This window comes from Calonectris borealis, chromosome 8 (genome assembly GCF_964195595.1).
Source record: "Calonectris borealis chromosome 8, bCalBor7.hap1.2, whole genome shotgun sequence".
Classification (NCBI taxonomy): Eukaryota; Metazoa; Chordata; class Aves; order Procellariiformes; family Procellariidae; genus Calonectris; species Calonectris borealis.
Window position 1 is genome coordinate 13,774,688 of NC_134319.1, and position 21,547 is coordinate 13,796,234.

General features: G+C 38.2%; 1 protein-coding gene across 7 annotated transcripts in view; it reads right to left on the bottom strand.

Annotated features, from left to right (window-relative positions):
* Positions 1-8,940, bottom strand: part of PIGK (phosphatidylinositol glycan anchor biosynthesis class K) — a 71,196-nt gene extending 62,256 nt beyond the window's left edge. For 5 of the 7 annotated variants that reach the window (XR_012674468.1, XR_012674469.1, XM_075156040.1 and 2 more), the window contains exons 1-4: positions 8,811-8,940; positions 6,905-6,958; positions 4,591-4,682; positions 823-958 (exon numbers count right to left, since the gene is read on the bottom strand). Coding sequence is in view for 5 of the 7 variants with exons in the window: in XM_075156040.1 (XP_075012141.1) it covers positions 823-958; positions 4,591-4,682; positions 6,905-6,958; positions 8,811-8,903 (375 nt within the window). In the remaining 2 variants the exon portion in view is untranslated. Of the gene's footprint in view, positions 1-822; positions 959-4,590; positions 4,683-6,570; positions 6,726-6,904; positions 6,959-8,810 lie in introns of all 7 variants that reach the window. The other 2 variants (XM_075156042.1, XM_075156044.1) reach the window with 2 other exon arrangements.
* Between the last annotated feature and the right edge of the window lie 12,607 nt (positions 8,941-21,547).

A 21,547-nucleotide genomic window follows, 5' to 3' on the forward strand; every position in this document is an offset into this window, starting at 1 on the left:
TCAAACACTAGCCACAAATCCATACTCAGGAAAAAACATAATAAAAATAACAGATCTCTGTTTCAGTATTGTATCTTCACTTCTGTACACAGAGCTTCAGAGAAATAAAACATCTACTATATACTTAAATATGCTCCTATAAACCTTTACTAATGATTATATAGCACTATTAAACCATGCAATTGATGTCCAATTTAAGATCAACTGATAAAGACACTGTCTGTTTGAAGGAATATTACACAAAAATGAAAAGATGACAGAATGCAGATTTCTGAATAGTAATCTTTAGTAATAGTAATCTGAATAGTAATCTGAATAGTAATATTTCAGAATAGTAATCCCTTTACAGTAATGATTAGGTTATGGCTTTTGTTTTATTTTGATAAAAGCATATGCTTAAGATTAGAAATTTAAGTAAGTCTCCCTAATAAACATTTCACTTGCACGCCAGAACTTTCACAGTGGTGTTAAGTGTTTGCAAGATGAGACACTGACCAGCCATTTCCAAAGAAGAGAAATTTCAGTAATATGTGTGTATTCCTAACACATACAAGGAGTTCCATATATTCTTTTAACTGTGGAGATTCCATTATTTAAAATAGCCAATACACAACATGTTTCTAGTATAATAAATTTCAAATACAAAACCAAGTATCAAAGGGGAGAGGGGTGTGGGTTTTAAACCTATCAGCTGATAATAAAAGCCCAGCCCAAAACCAGTCATGTGAATAGAAAGACTTCCTCAGACTTCACAGATGTTGTATAAATCTTTAAACCAACACTAAAAACAAAGACCCAATGATTTAATTAAAGTGCAGTCACCTCATAGCTTCTGTAATCCACTTCCACATCATCTCCATAGACATTTAGCTCCATGTTTTTATGACTAAACACAGTAGCTGGTTTGGGATTTCTGGGATTACATGCCATATCATCTGCTAGCATCAGGACAATGTGACTACGGAAAATAAGACAAAAACATTTCAGCCATTCTACTTTCACATAACAGTCGAACGAAAATTATAACACCACTGTCCCATGATTACAACAATAGCTTATAACATTAAGAAGATTCCTGGAATTGTAAGTGAAACTTTGCTTAGTTATACCCTATTTCCTTAGGTACATCCTCACTATTATAAAGATAGCTGTTATCTATCTAGGATTAAGTTGGGCCAAAGATGAGCACAAGAGTAGTTACATTAGCAACTCTGTAACACAGACTTGCCTGGATCTAGGCTGGCAGAACTCTTTATAAAAAATCTGGAGATTTTTATGGGGCACTAAATCATTTCATGCAGAAATCCCAGCCTGTTTGCACCCTCTCAGACAGATGAATTAAAAACATTATGACAATTTTTAATTAAGTTTGAAGAGCTTCTGAACATTTCTCAAACCATTACACTACATCTGATACACTACTGTATGATTATCTGCATTAATGGAATTTTTCTGAAGAACACAAGTGGGCTGACACCAGACACTTTGCCTTCTTCATAGTACCAAGAAAAAAAACAACCCAGCATTTCACAGTACCAAGAAAAAAAGAAACAGCACATTATAAAGCTGTTCCCAATTGCATGCAGCCACAGATCTATATTTCACCTGGTAGGGTCAGGTTTAGGTCAAAATATGAAATAACAAGTAGTCACTGGAGACTGTCAGCATAGGAAGAATGTGCCAGAGATGTCTGGAACAAGGTGAAGTCAGTCCTTTCCTTGGATAACCCTGTCTTGGATACAGTTTCTCCTGGACTGTGATCTTTGTGTTCTCCCAAACAATGCTTACAAAAGGAAAGTTCTGTTTCCTGCAAATAATGCTGCTAATTCAGACTCTCAGACACACAGTTATAAATTAAACTGTGTCCTGCTATTTAAACACCATTGCTGTGCTTGTCATCGCTCACCTATATGTCTGCATGAGCATTTTAAGAGTAAAGGTATTCTTTATTAAGTGCTGATACACTCTACACTGCAAAAAAAAAAAAAAAAAAGAAAAAAGAGAAAGAGAGAAATGTTGTCCAAAATAACATCAGCGTAAATCCTCAAAAATAATCAAAGTAAATTATTTCACCAGGAATAAAATGCTGGCATAAATATGAAGCTGCAAGGACAGAAGCCAGAGGAGGACAACTACAGAAGAGAACTAAAGACTTTTTTTCTCCATACATGCACAGCAGTACAAAACTATTTTTATAAAAGAGTATCATTAAAAGGGAATTAGTTGGAAGCAAGTGTTGAATACATGCCTTGCAGATTTACTGAGATAGGTGTACAGCCATTTTTTGTATTACATCAGAAGGGAATATTCCAGACTAAGCCATCACTAGGCCTACAGTTTAGCACTGTATTTTTGCTAGCAATGTGTCCATTAAAAAAAAAGAATTAATAATCACACATCACTCTGTAAAAGGTTCTGCACAGTAGTAGTACAGACAGGGGAGCACAAACATGATAAGTTTGTATACTGTATGGCATTCTTAAAAGCGTATGAAATAATCCACAGTTAAACAGAATCACTGTGTACAAGTGGTTCATACATGAAGCAAAACAATCTAGGTGTTAACTTGCAGCTTAACTGTTAAACCAAAGTAATCTAACCATATATTATATTAATACTATTTTCATGATATAAAACTTATACTGCATAATGATTCCAGGAATCAAAAAGAATTTCTGGATACATTCTGGCTTTGTTTTATTTTAGCAAAACTTTTCTTTTATGAATTGGTGCATTGTGTCCACATGTCAACAAACCAGAGCAACTTACAGTTGCTCTACAAATCATTTTCCTAATGAGTTCTGTTGTTGGATGACAAACCTATTTAAACCACCAAATAGACACAGTTCCATTCAAAATGAGGCTATGCACAAACCCTTCTAAAAAAAAAAAAAACCCAAGAATCATGATAAATGTTTATTTTTAAGATGTGATTTGGGGGTTTGTTTTTTTTTAGTCTTACCAATATTTTGAACGAAGTTTTGCAGCAAAGAAAGAAAACCGGGTAGAGGAAGAAGTTTATCTAAGGGAGAAACCCACTCAAATCCATGTAAAAATTGCTGCAAATGGGAAAAAATAGGCGCGCACGCTCTCTCTCTTGGTCTTCTCCAATGTATTATTCTTGACCTTACTCTAAAGCATTGCTGGCTTTTTGAGATTAATTTCCAGATCCTTGGGTATGGATAAGAAACGGATCAGGCAACTGAACATGAGAAATCTCCAGCCATGCTGTAGTTTTTGCAGTATTTCTAAAACTGTCACCTATTTTGACCTTAATGGTGAAGATGGATGGATGCAGAGAAGATGAAAGTTCTCAGGTAAGGGTAGAACTAGTGAAAAGAATTTCTAAGGTAGTGCCTAGGGCGCCTATGCTTCAAAGACTATACAGGAAAGAAGACAGATGCTTCTGAATGAGATGTGCAAAAAAAAAAAAAAGCTGTATTTCTGTGGCTTTCAGCCTGTAGTGCTTAGGCAGTACATTCCCTTGGATTTATAGCCCCCAAATGCTTCCAAAAATTAAGTTTCAACATCCCCTCTTTCAAAAACCGAGAAGTCACTCTTTTCTTTTTAAAAGTAAACATAGGAAACAGGATGATACTGCCACTGCATTCACAGTTGAGTGGAAGCTAACTGGGGACTCCAGATACTACAGTTTTGGACTTGGGACAAAAAAATGCCATACAAATTTAATCCAGCATAATATGCATTTTGCAATGATGGAGCGGGCCATACCTCTTTAGGCAGATGTGCTGGAGAAACTGCCAGTCCTCTAAACTAAAATTAAAAACCAGAACCACCAGGATTTCCATAGAAGCCTATGGATACATATAACCTATTATTCAGTGGATGTCAGTGCCTAAAATTCGCTTCCAGAGTTCTGGTACAGGTAAATTGCATTCCGAAACAGCTGGATGGAACTGTGCCAACACCCCTAGAACTTCCAGTAGGAACACAACTAAAAGACACTTCAGAACAATTTGTTCACCTTCCTAATCCTGTGTCAAAGAAGGGATATTATTTTAACCATTGTGCTATCGCCAGAGAAGCACAATTTGATGGACGAAACTTCTGGTTTCTCTAAAAACATGCAAAATGGACTTTTCAAGCCTACTTTCAATATGTAGGAGCTGCTTTGTTCAGGGCCTTTAGTTTAGAGGCTCCCACTGTAGTTGCAGATGTGGAAGTCTTACATTTTAGTACAGTTACGGTTGCTAACATCTCCTCTCTGAAAGGAAATTAAAGTACAGCAAAAGCCATATCTCAGAGTAGTATTGTCATTGCTGAATGCATTTATAAATTTTCACATTATGCTTTCACCAATTTACTAAGTGGTACATTTTAGTGCCAGATAGCTCCTCATGTTTTTAATCTAATTAGCCTATTCCTACTGGAAGTTTTATTATATAACTTGTTGCTTTTCTTTTGAACAATATTGCTGCACTTTTCAATACGCTGATGTGATCACATCCTTCCTTTTTACTTTTATCCAGTTAAACTGGGAGGAGAAATATATTTTTATACTGCTTCAGACAACAAGAGAACTTTTAACAGCACATTTGCAAGGAATTGTATTCACCAAGATTCCCTCACCTATCAGGAATGCCCAGTCTCTTGACACTTCTGTATACTGAAAGAGTATTTGCCACATGACGATAATTAAACCAGAATCGAGATGTACACACCTTGAATTTTTAAGAAAAAAAAAGCATATTAAATAGTGTAAAAGATACAAATTGACCTGGCACGTTGCATCAGAAGACCGTGATTACAGGAATATCAACAAACTAGTAGCAAATCAGAAAGAACACAGCAACACCAAGACACTCGTGCTCTAAGCTATATAAGCCTTTGTTGTACCAAAGCAACAAATACTGAAAATAAAAGTTAAAAAACCATTTTCTTAACATACTGACTCATGAAAAAATTGTCATAAAACCCAACTAAGTATAGAAAGTGACGCTTTAGGGAATAATTCAGCAATAGTAAGTGGATAAGCTAAATTTTTTCATTTGCTTTCTCCGTATCAAATGGAAGAAAAATCAAAGAAAGAGTTCTCATCTCAATAGTAAACCCATTCTGGGAGCGTTCTTGCACGAAGGCATAAGTGAATTCATGCAGAAGCCACACACAAGGGAAAATGCACTTTCGCATTTAAGGAGTCAAATATAATAAAGAAAGAGCTAAGTGAGCTCTAACCAAAATCTGAATAAATTCTCAAAAATCTCAAAGGAGTTCAGGTCCTACTGTTCTAACAGGCGAAGGGTTGGGGATCAGCCATTCCTGTACTTGAACTATTCCCTAGGTCAGATATTATTTCATCTGTCCTCAAAAACCTTAAACCAATGAGATTTCAAAAACCTTCAGAGGCAATCTGCTGTAGTTCCTTACTAGCCTTATCATTGTCATTGTGTTTAACTTCAGTTCACTACTTTTTGTTTGTTCCACACCAAGGACAGCAATTCTCCTTTGGAGACAAATTTCCTTCCCTTTTACAGTCTTTCAAACAGACAAAGGAAGAAGCATTTTAGAAGAGGTGACTTTAAAACAACAAGAATAGAGAAGCAGGAACAAGAATGTGATTTTTCAGCTTTAAATGTACAGCTCTAGTTTAAATAGAAACATCTTCAAGTTACACTATGCAACATCTTTTTCTCTAGCCTTTTCATAAAAAGAAATGAGTAGTAGCTCAAATAATAAAAAAAATTCAGCCTGAAAGGATCCCCTTGTGTCTCGATCATCCCGTCAGCCAGGAATTTCAAAAAAGCCCATGGGAATCAGTCCATGAGAACATTTGCCTTTCAGCAAGATTTCAAGCTCTGAAAACTAACTGTGGCCAACCTAGCTGTGGCATTTCAAGACATGATCATCTCCCCCTTTCCTCCACTACAACACAGTGGAAAATGTGTCTGTGCGTTAAATATAGCTATTCACACTGCAGCATATTAATTCAAATGACTGATGAGGTGGGATTGCAGTGTGATCCCAGGCTTGAAGTGCCTGACAGCAGTAAAACCCTCCCTATTTTACTGCTTAAAAAATTAGTAGCAATTGTTATAAAGCTTAATCATGAACTACTGAAAAAATATAACCAGCAGAGAATCTGTTGAGGACAGAAAGTATGGCTCCTTGGACTAATTTTCCACTTTCTTTGTGTGTTTTTGTGGGTACTAATAAAAGCACCTATTTGTTAATAGTACTGAAGTAGTACTTGATGTTTTAATAGTTTCAAGTTTGTACATTGTAGAATATAGAAATTATTCCTTCTAATTCAATTAATTACTGTTAACTTCCCTTTTATATTGCTCAATTTTAGTATCTGGAAAACAAACAGCTGCTACTGAGTAATTACAATAGTGTTCTGAAACAAATTAGTCATTAAGACCTGAATTGTGATTAAGAACCAATTGTGTAGCGTGATTCAAAGCTAATAAAAGATTCATGGCAAAGAAAAAAAATAACTAGGATAAGAACAGTTGATCTAAACATTATGTTGCCTGAATTTATTTTATTCTAAGCCTGTTATCACAAGTTAACAGATTGAGTAAGAACAAAAATCAGAATAAACTGTACCTTTCTGGTCAAAAAGATATACTTCTCCGATATCAGGATTACACTTTTGTTCAACATGCAGTATGGTAATTTAACTGTTTTAATGCTGTCAGAACTTTTGTTTTATTAATCCTGCCATGTAGCTAGACGTTTTCAGTGCTTGAAATGCAGCCATACTGAAAAGAAAATTTTATTATGGTGTAATAAATTTGCAGGCACAATTTCAAATTTATTCATTTCTCAGTCTTTATCTTTCCATTTCTTTCAAATGAACAGATTTCTTGTGTGACTGTTGCAATTATGGCTTCTGATGAAAAATTGTCTATTGGAAGAAAACAACCCGGACCACACTTACCAAAACTGCCCAGTTATTTGTATGTCCACTTCTAAAGAACTGTTCTGCTTGATCCTGAAAGATGGAGAAAATACTACGATGTTTTTCAGCAATAAGAAAGAAATGACCGCTCATATTTTTGTTGCTTCCACAAAACAGTGTTCAACGCATATGTTTACCACACCTTAACACTGAATAAACCTTACAAAAGCTTCAAAAGAGGTAGTTTTTCTTATTCCATTTTGCACGTTCCATTTCATGCAAGCTAATTGCTCCAAATTTTTCCCTGAAACTTGCTAAATAACAAAGGAAAAAGAACTATTAGTCACTTTCAGCTTATTTAAAACAAAAGGCCACACATCTCTATTCCAAAGGACACTCCAAGAACAAAATAAAATGATTTATTGACCTACAGTTTCTTCCTTAATGAGAAAAGAGGCTTGGATTAATTTCTATTTTCATTGTTCCTCGCACCTTTTCAAGAGCAGGTAAGTGAATCTGCAATTTTAACCCATTTTAAATCCAAGGTGGTTACATTTATCTTCCAAAATCAGGACCTATGACAACAACAACAACCTTCTTTATAATCTGTGTTATCCATAGTTCCCACCAGAAGCAAGATAAAGGAATCAGATACCAGGATTCCTCAATTCTCTTCATTGACTGCCCCTATGCCCAAGGTGACTGAAATTTGGGGGTGAAAATTGTGATACAGGAGCTTACTTTTCTGAAATTACTTAAATGCTTTGATATCTCAAGGGAAGTAAATCATGCTTTGCAGAGGAGAGAGCCTTCTTTAACAGACAGCATAAATCAGGACACAGAAAGGGAGTGAGGCTTCCCAGAAGTAAGGAAACGAGTCTGTCACAGGACAAGAATCCAGACTTGCTGATTCCTAATCAGACTCTGTCAACCCTCTGAGGGGTACTGGGCTGATGCCTGTGGTCTCACACAAAACACACAGTAACAGAAAAAGCGTTTGTTAAAATATATGTAAAGCAGACTGTACTTCAAGTAATAAACAATTTGCAGGGTAATTAGTAATCCAAAGACTCTAAAAATATTTCTATTGGCTATTTTTGCCCTGTTTGTAATTAATTTCAAGTATAACAATTTATTAATAAAGCAGAATTCAAATGCAAACAACGCTCCAGATGCAGTGTGGGCACTGTGCAAAAAGCATAATTACCGAAATATGAAATTACTCCCACTTGAAAAAATATATTATCTCCTTCCGTGTGTAAAACGCCTCACACCTGCGAGAAGGGCACAGGGCAATCAAGCCCAGCTGAGCCCGGGCAGCTCGACCGCCTGTGAAAGCGCCAACGCTGGTTTTTAACCAAAGAAACACATAACTTCGCCAGCAAATGTCCGGAAAAGGAACATAAAACACCGACTACTGAAAGTTACATTGCGTAGCCAAAGAGAAACCACGTTTCAGAAACCTGCAAACGTATATAAAAAGGGTTTTTTTTTGTTTTAACTTTAAACAGTTCAAACAAGTTACGTGTGCCTGACGAGCCCCGCTGCTTCTGGGACGTGCTGCATTACAGCCTATAAAACACTGAACCCCCTCAGCCGGTGGGCCGCTGCCAGCAGGCCCGCGCGTTACGCCCACAGGGCAGAGCGAGGCGGAGCCGGCGGAGGGCCCGCCCGGGGAAGGCAGCGCGGCGCAGGCCACCCTCCGCCCGGGAGAGCCGCTCACGGACTGCGCCCGCCGAACCCAACACAACCCCTCCCAGAGCGCCTCGGGGCAGCTCCACCGGCGCGGCCTCCGGAGCGGCGGCGGGGCGGGCAGCCGAGGGACGGCAGGCTCAGGCTCTGCCTGCGGCGGGGAGATGGGGGGAACCAGCAGCATAGAGCCTGCGGCGCGGCCCAGCGCCGCCCGCCCTCTCTCCCCGCCGGCCGCTCCCACCAGCCTTCGTACCTGGACGCCGCTGGCGAGCGCTGCGCCGCAGCACCCCAGCAACAGAGCTGCAGCGGCGCGGACCCAGCACACGGCGGGCACCGCGGCCGCCATCTTATCCCGCCTCCTCCGCAAGGCTCTGGCCGCCGCAACTGCCGGAAGGGGGGGAAGCGGCCGCTGCGCATGCTCCGCGCCGCTGCCTCAGGGCGGGGGGCAGCGCAGTTGCCTGCCTTCTAGCCGCCCTCCCCGGAGCGTTTCGTTCTCTCCCGGCGCTTGGAGGAAGGCCGTGTAGCAGGGATAGTGCCCCTGCTCTGAGCCACGCCAGGCGCTTAGTCACGTATCAGAACTCCCCTGCCTCGCTAGCTGCTGGAGAGCTTGCTTTAAATTCGATTTTTACAGAGCTGAGGCAGTAATGGTAGCAGATCTCACCATAGCCTTGAGCATATGTGTGCGTTGTGGCTCTGTCATGAGGTGTAATGCAGCCCTACCCTGACCTCGTCCATCCCTTGGGCAGGCCCAGCTGGTGCTATAGAATCGTAGAATCATTAAGGTTGGAAAAGACCTCCAAGATCATCCAGTCCAACCGTCAACCCAACACCACCATGCCCACTACACCATGTCCCTAAGCGACACATCTACACGTCTTTTAAATACTTCCAGAGATGGTGACTCAACCACTTCCCTGGGCAGCCTCTTCCAATGCCTGACCACTCCTTCAGTGAAATTTTTCCTAATGTCCAACCTAAACCTCCCCTGGCGCAACTTGAGGCCATTTCCTCTCATCCTTTCGCTTGTTACTTGGGAGAAGAGACCAGCACCCACCTCGCTACAACCTCCTTTCAGGTAGCTGTAGAGCGCGAGGAGGTCTCCCCTCAGCCTCCTCTTCTCCAGGCTAAACAGTTCCCTGTGGGCAACACTGTGGCCTGGCAGCTTGCCTTCGGCTTGGGAGGCTTCTGGGGGTGTAACAAGGCTGTTTCTCTCAGCCAAAAATATGCTCGAATCACTGGGCTTTGTTGAAGTTGCCACAAGGGCAGGGTGGGGGGTGCTGAGCTGCAGGCCAAGGGTGCCTCAGGCCTTGGTGGCCTCAGGGCAGAGCTGCCTTGGAGAGCGCAGGGGAGAGCTGGGGAAAGGGACCACCTTTGGTGGGGAGGAGGGAGGGATCTGAAAGTAGATCTTTTGTCAAGATGTCTGCCTTGAAAGATGTCTGCCAGATGGTTCTTGCATAGCTTTCGTATCAGAAGTGAGTTGTTTACACCTTTTTGAAACATTCAGGATTTCATCTTAACATTTCCTAATTTATGACCAGAAAAACTAGGAGCATGCAGTTTTCTGATTGCTACTGTCAGCCAGCAGACAAACACTGCAGCAAGAGTAAAACAATTTCCTTGTAATTGGCGGGGTCTTAAAATACATGTCTGAGCTTCATAAAGAACATAGCACTGATGTCAATGGGGATTTTGCCAGATTAAGAAAGGAAGAATTTGGCTTTTTCTCTGCAACTGCTGACAACACTGCACAATTTTATGTTTTTAGGATTTTTTAATTAAATGTGCTATTCTTCAGTACACAATAGAACTTAAAAGGAGAGAGTATCTAAATATGAAGCTAATTTTGTAAAGGAGTTTCTAAGTCCTTTGCAAATGAGGGGAGAAAATTAAAAACTAAAAAATCCAGTGTTACTGAGATTTTCTAGATAAGCAAGTCCATATATTTTTTTAAGGGGTGGGTTTTTTTAAATAGCTGTGCTCTTTGCTACAGTCACTAAGTATCATGAGGAGAAACACGTACATTCCTCAGAGCTGATGGATCATCAGATTTTTATTTTAATCTGTTGAACCACTTGGTATGATTCTTTTATTTCCGCTAACTCATCCTGTCAACACCTTTGTTCGATTGCCTGATGCCTTCCATTCACTAATGCCTTCCATTAGTGAAGATTCAGAATCTGCCCTGAACTATGGAAGCTATTTCCGGCTCCGTGTACTTGTCATCAGTAATGACTTTCTCAGACAGAAGCGTATTTCCATGTATTGATGTTGGAATTTCAATAACATTACGTTTGCTGTTTGAAAGCATCACTGGTTTCCTCAATAAAAAGAATCGCCTTTTATTTTTGTGCCTAAAGTTAATGAACTTACTCCCTTTCGAAGATTATAGCCACCAGCTCCTGTTATGCCTGAACACGTCTCCTGCGTGAGCCTTTTATGAACCTACTGAGAAGGGCTATGGGAGTCTGTGTCCCTTGGTGCCTGCTTGTAAGCTGCCCTGTTTATCTTGTTCCAGAAAACTAAATTAATTTAAGAATAGGACCAAGCTTCAGCTGTTTCCTTGCCCTTTCAAATGCTTCCACTTAGGTCTCTGATCATTCTCAGATGTGTTCAAGTTGTGTCAGTAATTCTAAAGGATAGGCAGCTATCTTTCAGAGCATGTACTCATGCAGTTTTATAAACTGGTGAGTTGATTCATGCACTTTGACTTGGATAGCTGTTCATTATCTTTCAGCTCCCACGTGGAGTTGGTCCGATAACACGTGACAAATACAGAAGGTCTCAACTCTTTGACTGAACTTCTTTCTGTTAAGCTTAGTACTTTGCAGTGATTACAAATATTCATTCTTTGGTATCATGCATTTTGGTCAACAGCTTTTCCCATAGAAATAATGCCATGAGCTGTATCTTGATGATGCATCTTTGAACCAGGCATAAGTCCCGATGTACGTACCGAATGAAAAGTTAGGTCAAATGTTACCAAAAGGTAACTTCAGCTTACCAAGAAACATTCCTGACATGAGAAGTAATGAACATCTTTTCTGTGAATAAAACTTAAAAACATTCTATTCACTTAAAAACTCCTGAACCTCCTGAAATTTTTATCACAGGTGACCTTAATTTTGTCATTCGCTGGAATACTTGACTTTGTAGTTTTAACAACATTCTTTTAAGGTCACTGTATATGATTTGCTACATAAGAAAAAAGCAAATGGAAAAAAAACCCCAAAATTTCTGTCATGTAGCATTGGAATGATGTAAACATTGGGTATCACCTATGGACTTTGCAAGCAGACATCTGCTACTTGTGCTGAGCAATTAAGAACTGTAGCAAATTCTCCTTACATGAAAGATCACTTGTAGGGGAGGAGACATTTAAAATACTAGGTTTCACCAATAGTCAGAATAGTTTAAGCACACTTGTCCAGTCAATATTGCTGCTATTTCTCATGGGTTATATGTAGTTCGTTCTGCAATCTACAGGAAGGTTTAGCTGGCTCTTGATGTAAAAGCATAGCTGCAAACTCATCAGTCTTGTGTCGCATGCTGTCTGCTGCAGCATGTGAGCAATGTTTGGATCAACTACAGTCACACTGCAGGTGTTACTCTTTGATTTTAGGTGTTCAGATCATATTGCTGCCTTTCCATCCCAGGGCAGAGACAGCACTGAGTTAGGGCAAACTCACAAGCTCATTGGAATATTCCAAAAGAATGGCCATTATTCCCTCTGATTTATATGCTGCATAATACAGTGCATAGTTCACTTTTTTAGATCTGTCTCTGGCTTGCCTTTTGGATTCCCTTAGCCTGCTTGAGTGTATTTTGTAATGGATCTATTTCTTCTACTTCTGGCTTTTATTTCTTTACAGTCTCAGTCTTTCATGGGCTTTAGTATTCATCAGACACGCATGAGTGTGCCAGTGCTTCAGGCATTATTCCTGGAGGTGGTATCACTTTTTTTTTTCCCCCCAGTAAGATAGTACCAAAAGCTTTGCCTTCATTTTTTTCATCTTTATTCCCTTAGGCAGCTCTCAATACAGACTTGGTGTTTGCTTCTGTACCTACAGGATTTTTTTGTCTAGAAATTAAGCTCTGTGCTGTCTGCTTCTGTTTCTTCGTTCTGCTTTGTTTTCATGCTAATCACAGTATTTTTCATGCTCTGAATCTCTTTAGCTTGACCTTTGCCATAATGCTTCCTGTACCTCATGCTAAGTAGAAAGGACACCAAATGTGTATCACAAAATGATTTGTAATTAAAACAACTGTTTAAAAAGTTGCTGTAACTGCAGCTGGTATTCACATTGGTGCACATCTTGGGCCCTTCCAGGTTCTTTCCTTCTCCAGCAGGTTGCTCGGGCCCTAATCCTCTAATCTATACCCTCTAGAAATTGCCCTCTAAGAGCCATCTGTCAGCTTGCTCCTGTCCAGCATGGAGCAAACTAACCTAGCCTTCCTCTGAGGAGGGGCAGCAATCCCCAGTGTAACCCCATAAGCTCCTAAAACAGGGATTTGTGCCTACTAGAGTTTACTTCACGCTTTTTGACCACAAACTTTTTTTTTCTATACCAAAAATGCCAATTGAATATCTTTAATTTTGTTGGTATTAACCTTGATTATACTACCTATATGTAGTGTATCTCTGTACTACCTATATCATAGTGTATCTCTTCCTTATTCTGTACTCTTGATCCTTGTTCTGTGTTTCTTTTCCTGTTTTTATCAGACTTGCATGTACTGCCTGATAATTTTGTACTGTAGAAGATAAAGAAATATATCTTTGCTGTATTTATTATGCTTCCAAAAGAATAATGAAAAGGAACCCTTACAATGAAGTAAGTCAACAAGACTGATTCCTAAGAAATCATCAATAATAGCTCAGCTGTATTATCTCACTAAAAAAATGCAGATTTATTACTTTCTTCATTTTGACTGTCAGTACAATAGATTAAAAAATTTTTACCGACCAAACAAGTTACTACAGTTTGGTATCTGCGCTCATAAAATGGCTATCTTCAAATGTGGAACCTGAATGAAACAACAGCAGTCAAATTAATGATTGATCTTATTAGTTTGGGGTTTTTCCATTTCTGTTAGTGGAAGACTGGCTTGACTACAGAATGTTTGTACTTTGAAAAGATTTACAATAACAAAGTAATACTGATAAAAAATATGCAAAAAGAATAATAGATACAGAACTTCCAAAGGAAAATAACTTGAAAGAAGTCTTGCTTCTAATATTATCAAGCTGAAACAATTGTACTGAACTGTGTATATCAATAGATTCTTTTTGAACACTGAGTAAACACATTAGAACCTACACTTCTGTTCATCCATGGCATCAAGTTGCTTACCTCTACATTGGAATCAAAGTAGACAATATTTTTTACTGTTATTTACAAAGTGAGATAATAGACATCATTTTTTACAGGGCCCTTTGAGGTCAGAATAGAACACAGGCAAAAACCTTGAAACCTACAATGAAATTCAGTTGACATTTGTTCTTAATGAATTAACCGTCTACCTTGTCATCAGTTCTGTTATTAATGACACAAATATCACCAGGCATGGAGTTTCCATAATGTTGAATTGTGTAATAATCCAGTATTTCATTTTTAGAAGACCTGAGGTTACAAATCAACAGCTTATCCTGTTGGTAAAATAAGTAAAATATGAGAAAACAAAATATGAAAAAAGCATGGCAGCTTGTTTACATAGTTTGTTAGGTATAATGGCGGTCATGAATGCACATCACATTTGGTCTCAGTGCATCAATATTTTTCTCAATAGAAAATGCTGAAAACTTTGTCAAAACATTCTCATTTATTAAAATAACAAAATATGTGAAAAATAGAGCAGTAAAAAAAAACTTTATCTTTTTAAAATTACTCTCTCCATTGTATTTTTCCATTAATATTTCAAAAGGGTTCATTCTCAAATAGAAAATTCATGGGCTTCTTAATTAGGAACAAGATAAGAATCTTAATTAAATTGCCCTAAATAAAGCCAAGTTTATAACCATAGTTTTACTCTTGATTTCAAGCAGTGGATATAACACATCATGTCTTAGAATCATTAAGAAGTCATCATTTTTATTCCACTACTAGTTCTGACATCTCTATGATAAATCTGTCATGTGTCCCAAACACACCAAGTATCTGAATGTCTCAGGAAAATCCTCCCTGTAGTGAATGAGCTGAAGTGGTCTCAGCTCTGCTGGTTAAATTAACTCAAGTAAAGGGCCACGTTGCTGATGGACTCCTTTTAGCTCCCAAACAATTACTTAAAGCTATTGTGTGTATTCTTAGACTGCTGTACAGCCTGCAATCGTTATGTATCCTTTTGTCTTCCTAGTGACTTTCTTCATTTGCAAGCAAGGGTATTTTTACTCCATTGAGGACTACACATCAGCTATATGAGAAAATAAACAATTTTGAAAATTAAGGCTGAATGCATATCAGCTTTACCTGAAAAAATATCAGATTTAGTATTATGAAAATTGTATTAGAAATAAGATATACAGTGAGCACTGAATCAACTTTAAAGAAGGTTACTCATACACCAAGTAAAATAACATTGATTAACATTAAATATTTGAACAGTGACTAAAACTGAATCCAGTAAATTGCCAGGAAAGGTTAGGTAGATCACTGTGTGATGAGTACTGAAATGTTATTAGAACTGATTAGGGGAAGAATTGCGCTTGAGAAGCAAAATTTAAGATAAATCCCCAAATAAGCCATTAAGAAATTTAAAGAAATATTCTCAACAGAAGGAATAATTTAATTTTTAAAAGCGTACATATACATGATTATTTTTGTTCTTCCAGGAGTTATGGGGTAGACTAGATCAAAACAGCCAAAAAAATTTATAGACAAAAGCTCACTTGTACTTACTAGAGTAGCTACGAGGCTGTGAACAAAAGTGGCAGTGGATCAGCAAATCTTAATAATTTCCCTGATTACTCAAACTGTGTAAAGCAGAGCGTTTGGTTCCTTCTTTAGCTTCATTTAGCAGGATACTGTAAAAGCTGCTACGGATGAGGTGGAGAGTACTCATGCTGAACTAAGCATGGAGTATCCTTCAATATACTATAAATTCTAACTCCATGCTCTTTGAAATTAAAAGTGCCTATTTCTTTGAGCATATTTACTGGAAGCTCTTCCCAAGTAGAAATGCCAGAATGACTTCATAAGTTGAAATCATAATGCTTGGGAGCCAGATTTTGCTATGATTTATAAAAATGCAATCTTGTTGAAATTTCCTTCTGTGCAGAAGGTCAGTAAAAGGCCCTTTCACCATTACAGAGCTGGCACTCCTTGCTAGGTGGAATTTTACTTAAAAAAATACATGAGCTATTACTAAGCAGAAAGTCTGCATGAAACCCAAAAACACATTCAGCAAGAAAGTAAACTGGTGAGTAGGCAATCCTGCAAATACTTGCTTTCTTAAAAACCAAATTGCATGGCCCGAGTTGATCAGGATATTGTGCAAACTGAAGAGAACTGCCCACACGAGAATGCATTATTATGAAATCTATGAAAGTTTTTCTATATTGTTCTGCAACTCTTGTCATGAATAAAAAAATCCAAACATTTTCTTTTTACCTGTCTTTATCTTCGTGTTAAGGAGTGTATCCTGGTACGATTTTTGTAAGTGAAAGAGACCATCAAGAAAAAGTCCTAGTGATAACAGGAATTACCAATACATGAATATGTGCCAGTTGTTTCTATGTATCTGTCCTGTTCTATGACCTGAACTAATTGTTTTAGCTGCTAAATATATATTACATGAAAATGTAAAAGCTACATTTACTGCAGTTAATGACCTTTTACATTTTATGATAGGCATTTGAATTTACATATTCATTCAAGGTGATTGATTTTTACATGGAGAAAAGACACCAATCAGTCAATCAGTTTCAACTAATCAGTGCCTTAATGGATGCATTTGCAAAAGTACTATCTCAGCGAAAATCATCTTCCTGCACTTTAACTCTCTGATAGTTATCAAGGATTTCCTTAAACAAAATTTCTCTCATTATAACATTATGTAAATATCGGGAAAAAAAATCTTGCACTTGGAAAAAAAAAGATTACTAACAATACTTTATTAAAGAATAACTGTTATGTGTGTATTTATTAAAGATTTAAAGCATCAGAGCCTGCGATGTGTCCCAATTTTCTAGGCTGTTCAGTGTAGTAACTTTGGTAGGCTTTTGCCTCACCACCCTGACCCAGCCCGAAGGCGTAAGTTCCACGTCAGTGAAATGGCCAGACTTCCTACAGTTCAGTGACCCAAAACCCCAAATAGCACAACCTAAGTCAAAACAGACTAGGGATTAATTGAATATATGCCTGTCTTAGATTCTAGAGATTACAAAGGTGCCTTAAATCTGCATTTGTGACACCCTCTTTTCGTTTTTAAACAGATTATTAGCTTTCTGGGCTGAAGGATATGACCTTCTGGCAATGGATTAATCAATGGGAAAAAGAAGAAAAACTTCCTTTTGGAATTCTCAAATCATTCAAACCAAGCTTTTAATAAAAGATCCAGGGCTTAAGCATGTCAAATACATATTATTTACTAAGCATGTCAAATACATATTATTTACTAAGGTCTATTAGCTGCATGTTCATATTAAATTCCAGTTGGCGGCCGGTCACGAGCGGTGTTCCCCAGGGCTCAGTACTGGGGCCGGTCTTGTTCAATATCTTTATCAATGATCTGGACGAGGGGATCGAGTGCTCCCTCAGTAAGTTTGCAGATGACACCAAGTTGGGCGGGAGTGTTGATCTGCTGGAGGGTAGGAAGGCTCTGCAGAGGGACCTGGACAGGCTGGATCGATAAGCCGAGGCCAACTGTATGAGGTTCAACAAGGCCAAGTGCCGGGTCCTGCACTTCGGCCACAACAACCCCATGCAACGCTACAGGCTTGGGGAAGAGTGGCTGGAAAGCTGCCCAGAGGAAAAGGACCTGGGGGTGCTGGCTGACAGCCAGTTGAACATGAGCCAGCAGTGTGCCCAGGTGGCCAAGAAGGCCAATGGCATCCTGGCCTGTATTAGGAATAGTGTGGCCAGCAGGACTAGGGAGGTGATCGTGCCCCTGTACTCGGCACTGGTGAGGCCGCACCTCGAATCCTGTGTTCAGTTTTGGGCCCCTCACTACAAGAAGGACATGGAGGTGCTGGAGCGTGTCCAGAGGAGGGCAACGAAGCTGGTGAAGGGCCTGGAGCACAAGTCTTATGAGGAGCGGCTGAGGGAACTGGGGTTGTTTAGCCTGGAGAAGAGGAGGCTGAGGGGAGACCTCCTCGCGCTCTACAACTACCTGAAAGGAGGTTGTAGTGAGGTGGGTGTTGGTCTCTTCTGCCAAGTAACTGGCGATAGGACGAGAGGAAATGGCCTCAAGTTGCGCCAAGGGAGGTTTAGACTGGACGTTAGGAGAAATTTCTTTACTGAAAGAGTGGTCAGGCCTTGGAAGAGGCTGCCCAGGGAAGTGGTTGAGTCACCATCCCTGGAAGTATTTAAAAGACGTGTAGATGAGGCCCTTAGGGACATGGTTTAGTGGGCATGGTGGTGTTGGGTTGACAGTTGGACACGATGATCTTAGAGGTCTTTTCCAACCTGTATGATTCTATGATTCTATGATTCTACATATCTCAAGAAAATAATATATGTATATTTATCAGGTACTGAAATGTATGCTCTATTTGTGGACTGCAAGAATTCAAGATTGAAGTTTCACAAACAGTACCTTAAAAAGAACAAATTAAGATTATTCTTTTCAGAATAATGACATCAAAATCATGATATGAGGTCAAAGGTATATAACTTCACTTGCTACTTAGCTTTGGAATAAAGATGATAATCATTTGACTTTGCTAAATATAAAAATAATAATTGCTTTGCATCTGTACAGCACCTCTTACTGAAGGATCTCAAAGCGTTCAGTGTTAATTTCATGTCATCTTGAAACCAGGAGACTTCAAACTCTATTCAAAAATTTGGGGTGTTGCTACCGTATATTCATTTTTGCTCTTTCATCTGATTCTGTTTGCCTGCATATTTCCGCAAGATAAGGAAAACAATTTCAATTTTTTTGGTTGTTATATACTAACATGTTTTGAGAAGCATTTTTAATACAGATTCTCTTCCATGGGTGGATTTTTTATCACAAGATTCTAAGAGAGTATTATTTAAAATTAAGGAGGCTGAACATATTTTGCCTGCCTTATACCCTCATCTAGGAACCAGAACAGTATAAGCCATCTTTTCCATTTCCTTCAGTAATTCTGTATCTAGTTATGATGATCTAAAATTGCCATATTGGTTTTCAAACCCTTTTGTGAAATACATTCATCCGTTAGGCTATTTATGTGCTCAGAATTCTAGAAACCAAATGCATTTTCTCTCTCTGAAGAGATCTTCATATGTTCATAAATGAAAAATTTGTTTTGGAAAGGGAGTATGTCTGTGTGTGTATTAGTAATATTGAATGGTAAAATCAATCTTTTTCCCAGAAATTGTTCATAACACTGTTTCCATAAAAGAAGTCAGCTAGGAAAGCTGTACAGTCTACCCCTACAAGTCGTGATTCTCTTTTCCCTAGCCCAGAGGCTGAGGGAATAAAAAGTTTCAGCAGAAAGCCAGGAAAATGCAGTAGAATATCATTAATTGTCAATCAAATTATATAGAACAATAAAATGTCAGCTACACTACAGAGTAATTTTAAAAATTCTTTTCAAAACTAATGTGGAGGTGATTTAGCTGTATAATGTAGAGAACGAAGTAATTTAAGAGATCTTTGAATATTCAAATCTTTTCCAAATAGTACCAACTCAGCTATAAGCCAGCAACAAAAGAAACAGTAAAAACTATAGCAAAATGCCTGAATCTGATCCATTTGTTATACAGAATATACCCACTACAGAAAAAAAAATAATAATTACTTTCTTGGTGTTATTGCTAACAAATTCATTTCTGATTTATCAGATACAAAGTATTCAAACACATGGTAAAGTTAATAACATCTTAGTTTCTCACTGTCCCAATGTACTCTAAGATCTGTGAAAGACATTTTTCAGACTGCAAACTTCGAGACAGCCATACTTTCAAATATTTTAATAAACCAGGACAAGGAACATATTAGTGATTCCAGTTTTATAAGATAACTTGAATAAAATGAACTAAAAGATACTGACAAGGCTTGCTTCATGAATCCACTAAGATCCAGAATATACAAGGAAAAACATTTGAAGCAAGTGATCACTTTTTCAAATACACAAGAGTCAAAATAATATTAAAATTTTTTTTTCTTGAACATTTGTGAATAAATATGAAAGCTGCAGCCACAGAGTTTGTCACTTGTACAGCTGTGTCATTTTATAGTAACCTGCCTCTTGAGACAAGAAGTTCATATAGGAGCAGAACTTTGTAAGAAGTTCCCCTGAAAACAGCTATCCTTAACAAGCTTCTCCTGACTCTTGCCTTATGTCATGATTCCAACACCCAGCAGGGTGTATTTGCTTTCTAGAACACAATTGCCTCATCTCTTAAGAGATATTAGTAAGACAGGACCAAGGGTCCTGTTCAGCACTGCAGTTGAATAACTACTTAGTTTTATTGGATAGCATGACAGGAAAAAACAATGTCCTGGTGATTCAAAAAGTGCTGATGATTATTAGTAATTTCAAATGTTAAAAACTATTCGATATCAGGCTGTATTCAATATCAGGCTAAACTCTTTCCTTCCATTTAGCCAAAAGTTTTCAACCCATGCTTTGCTGAATCTGAGTTCAAGTTCAACCATCATATGACAGTTTCATCAACTGTTCGTTATCTTTGCTAATAAGCCATCTGGCAGGGTGTCATCTTCTACTGAAAACAGGTGTTTGATCCAATTCTCATACTGTCAAGAAAGCATTCACTGAAGTTGGTGACTAAATTCAGGCAATGTTCTTGTACGTTAGCAGAAAGTCAGGATGAATTTCGAATTAACATTAAAACATTTCCCTGGTTAAAACATTTCCCAATTTCTCTCATGTTGTCTCTCAACTCATCTCATTGTATCTTAAGATTTCTTTATCTTGTCCTTGTTCTAGATTCTGATTTTTATCTAGTTATTATGTAATGTGCATATTTTAATCTTTATATATTGCATTCTATTCACTGTGGTGCAAGAATAAAAAATTAAATGGATGAGTTCAAGAACCTTAGATCATTGAAAAAGGACTTACCTCAATCAAAATTAAAATTCCCCCCACAAAAAAATTGTTCCTTACAATAGAATTTGGAGTTGTGAGCCAATACCTGCCTAAGTTACAGCCTTCCTGGGTTTAGAAAAGAGGGTTTGGACAGTCATTTCCCACTTTATTATGAAATATGAAAAACAAACAGAGCTTTAGCTCTAAAGAAACTAAGTTCTTCGGCAATGAAACAACAAACACCAGTCGCTGACCGACATTTCGACAGCTACTGCTTTGTGGCGAATACTGAATATACACTGAATATGGAAATAGGTGACTCTTCACTTTTTTACCAGAACAGTTACTGCCATGATCACTCTCAACAACAGCACATGCCAACGTTATCCCATTGTGAATCCTAATTATAAAAAAATTGCTATGTCACAAAACAAGATTTTTTTTTTAACTTTTATTTTATTCTTTGGCATACACGTACAACCTGACCAAAATTAATAGTACTTTTGTTTGACTGCAGTGAAACAAAAATCTGTATTTGTAAATGTCCTATGGGCCCTTTTCTACTTGAAAAAAGCCCAGTGAGGAATCCTACTTGACTCTAGGTAAGAAAAATTATATCAAACTAACTTGCAGCTTTTTCCCTGTGACTTGACATCACAATGTGTTATGCCACTGTAGAGATCTAAATATCAAAAAATGTTGAAGGTTTCTCAGTGTGAGCAATCCCTGAAATCATGATATGACTCTTCTAAGCCATTCATATAGGAAGTTGGTATTACTTTCAATTCATT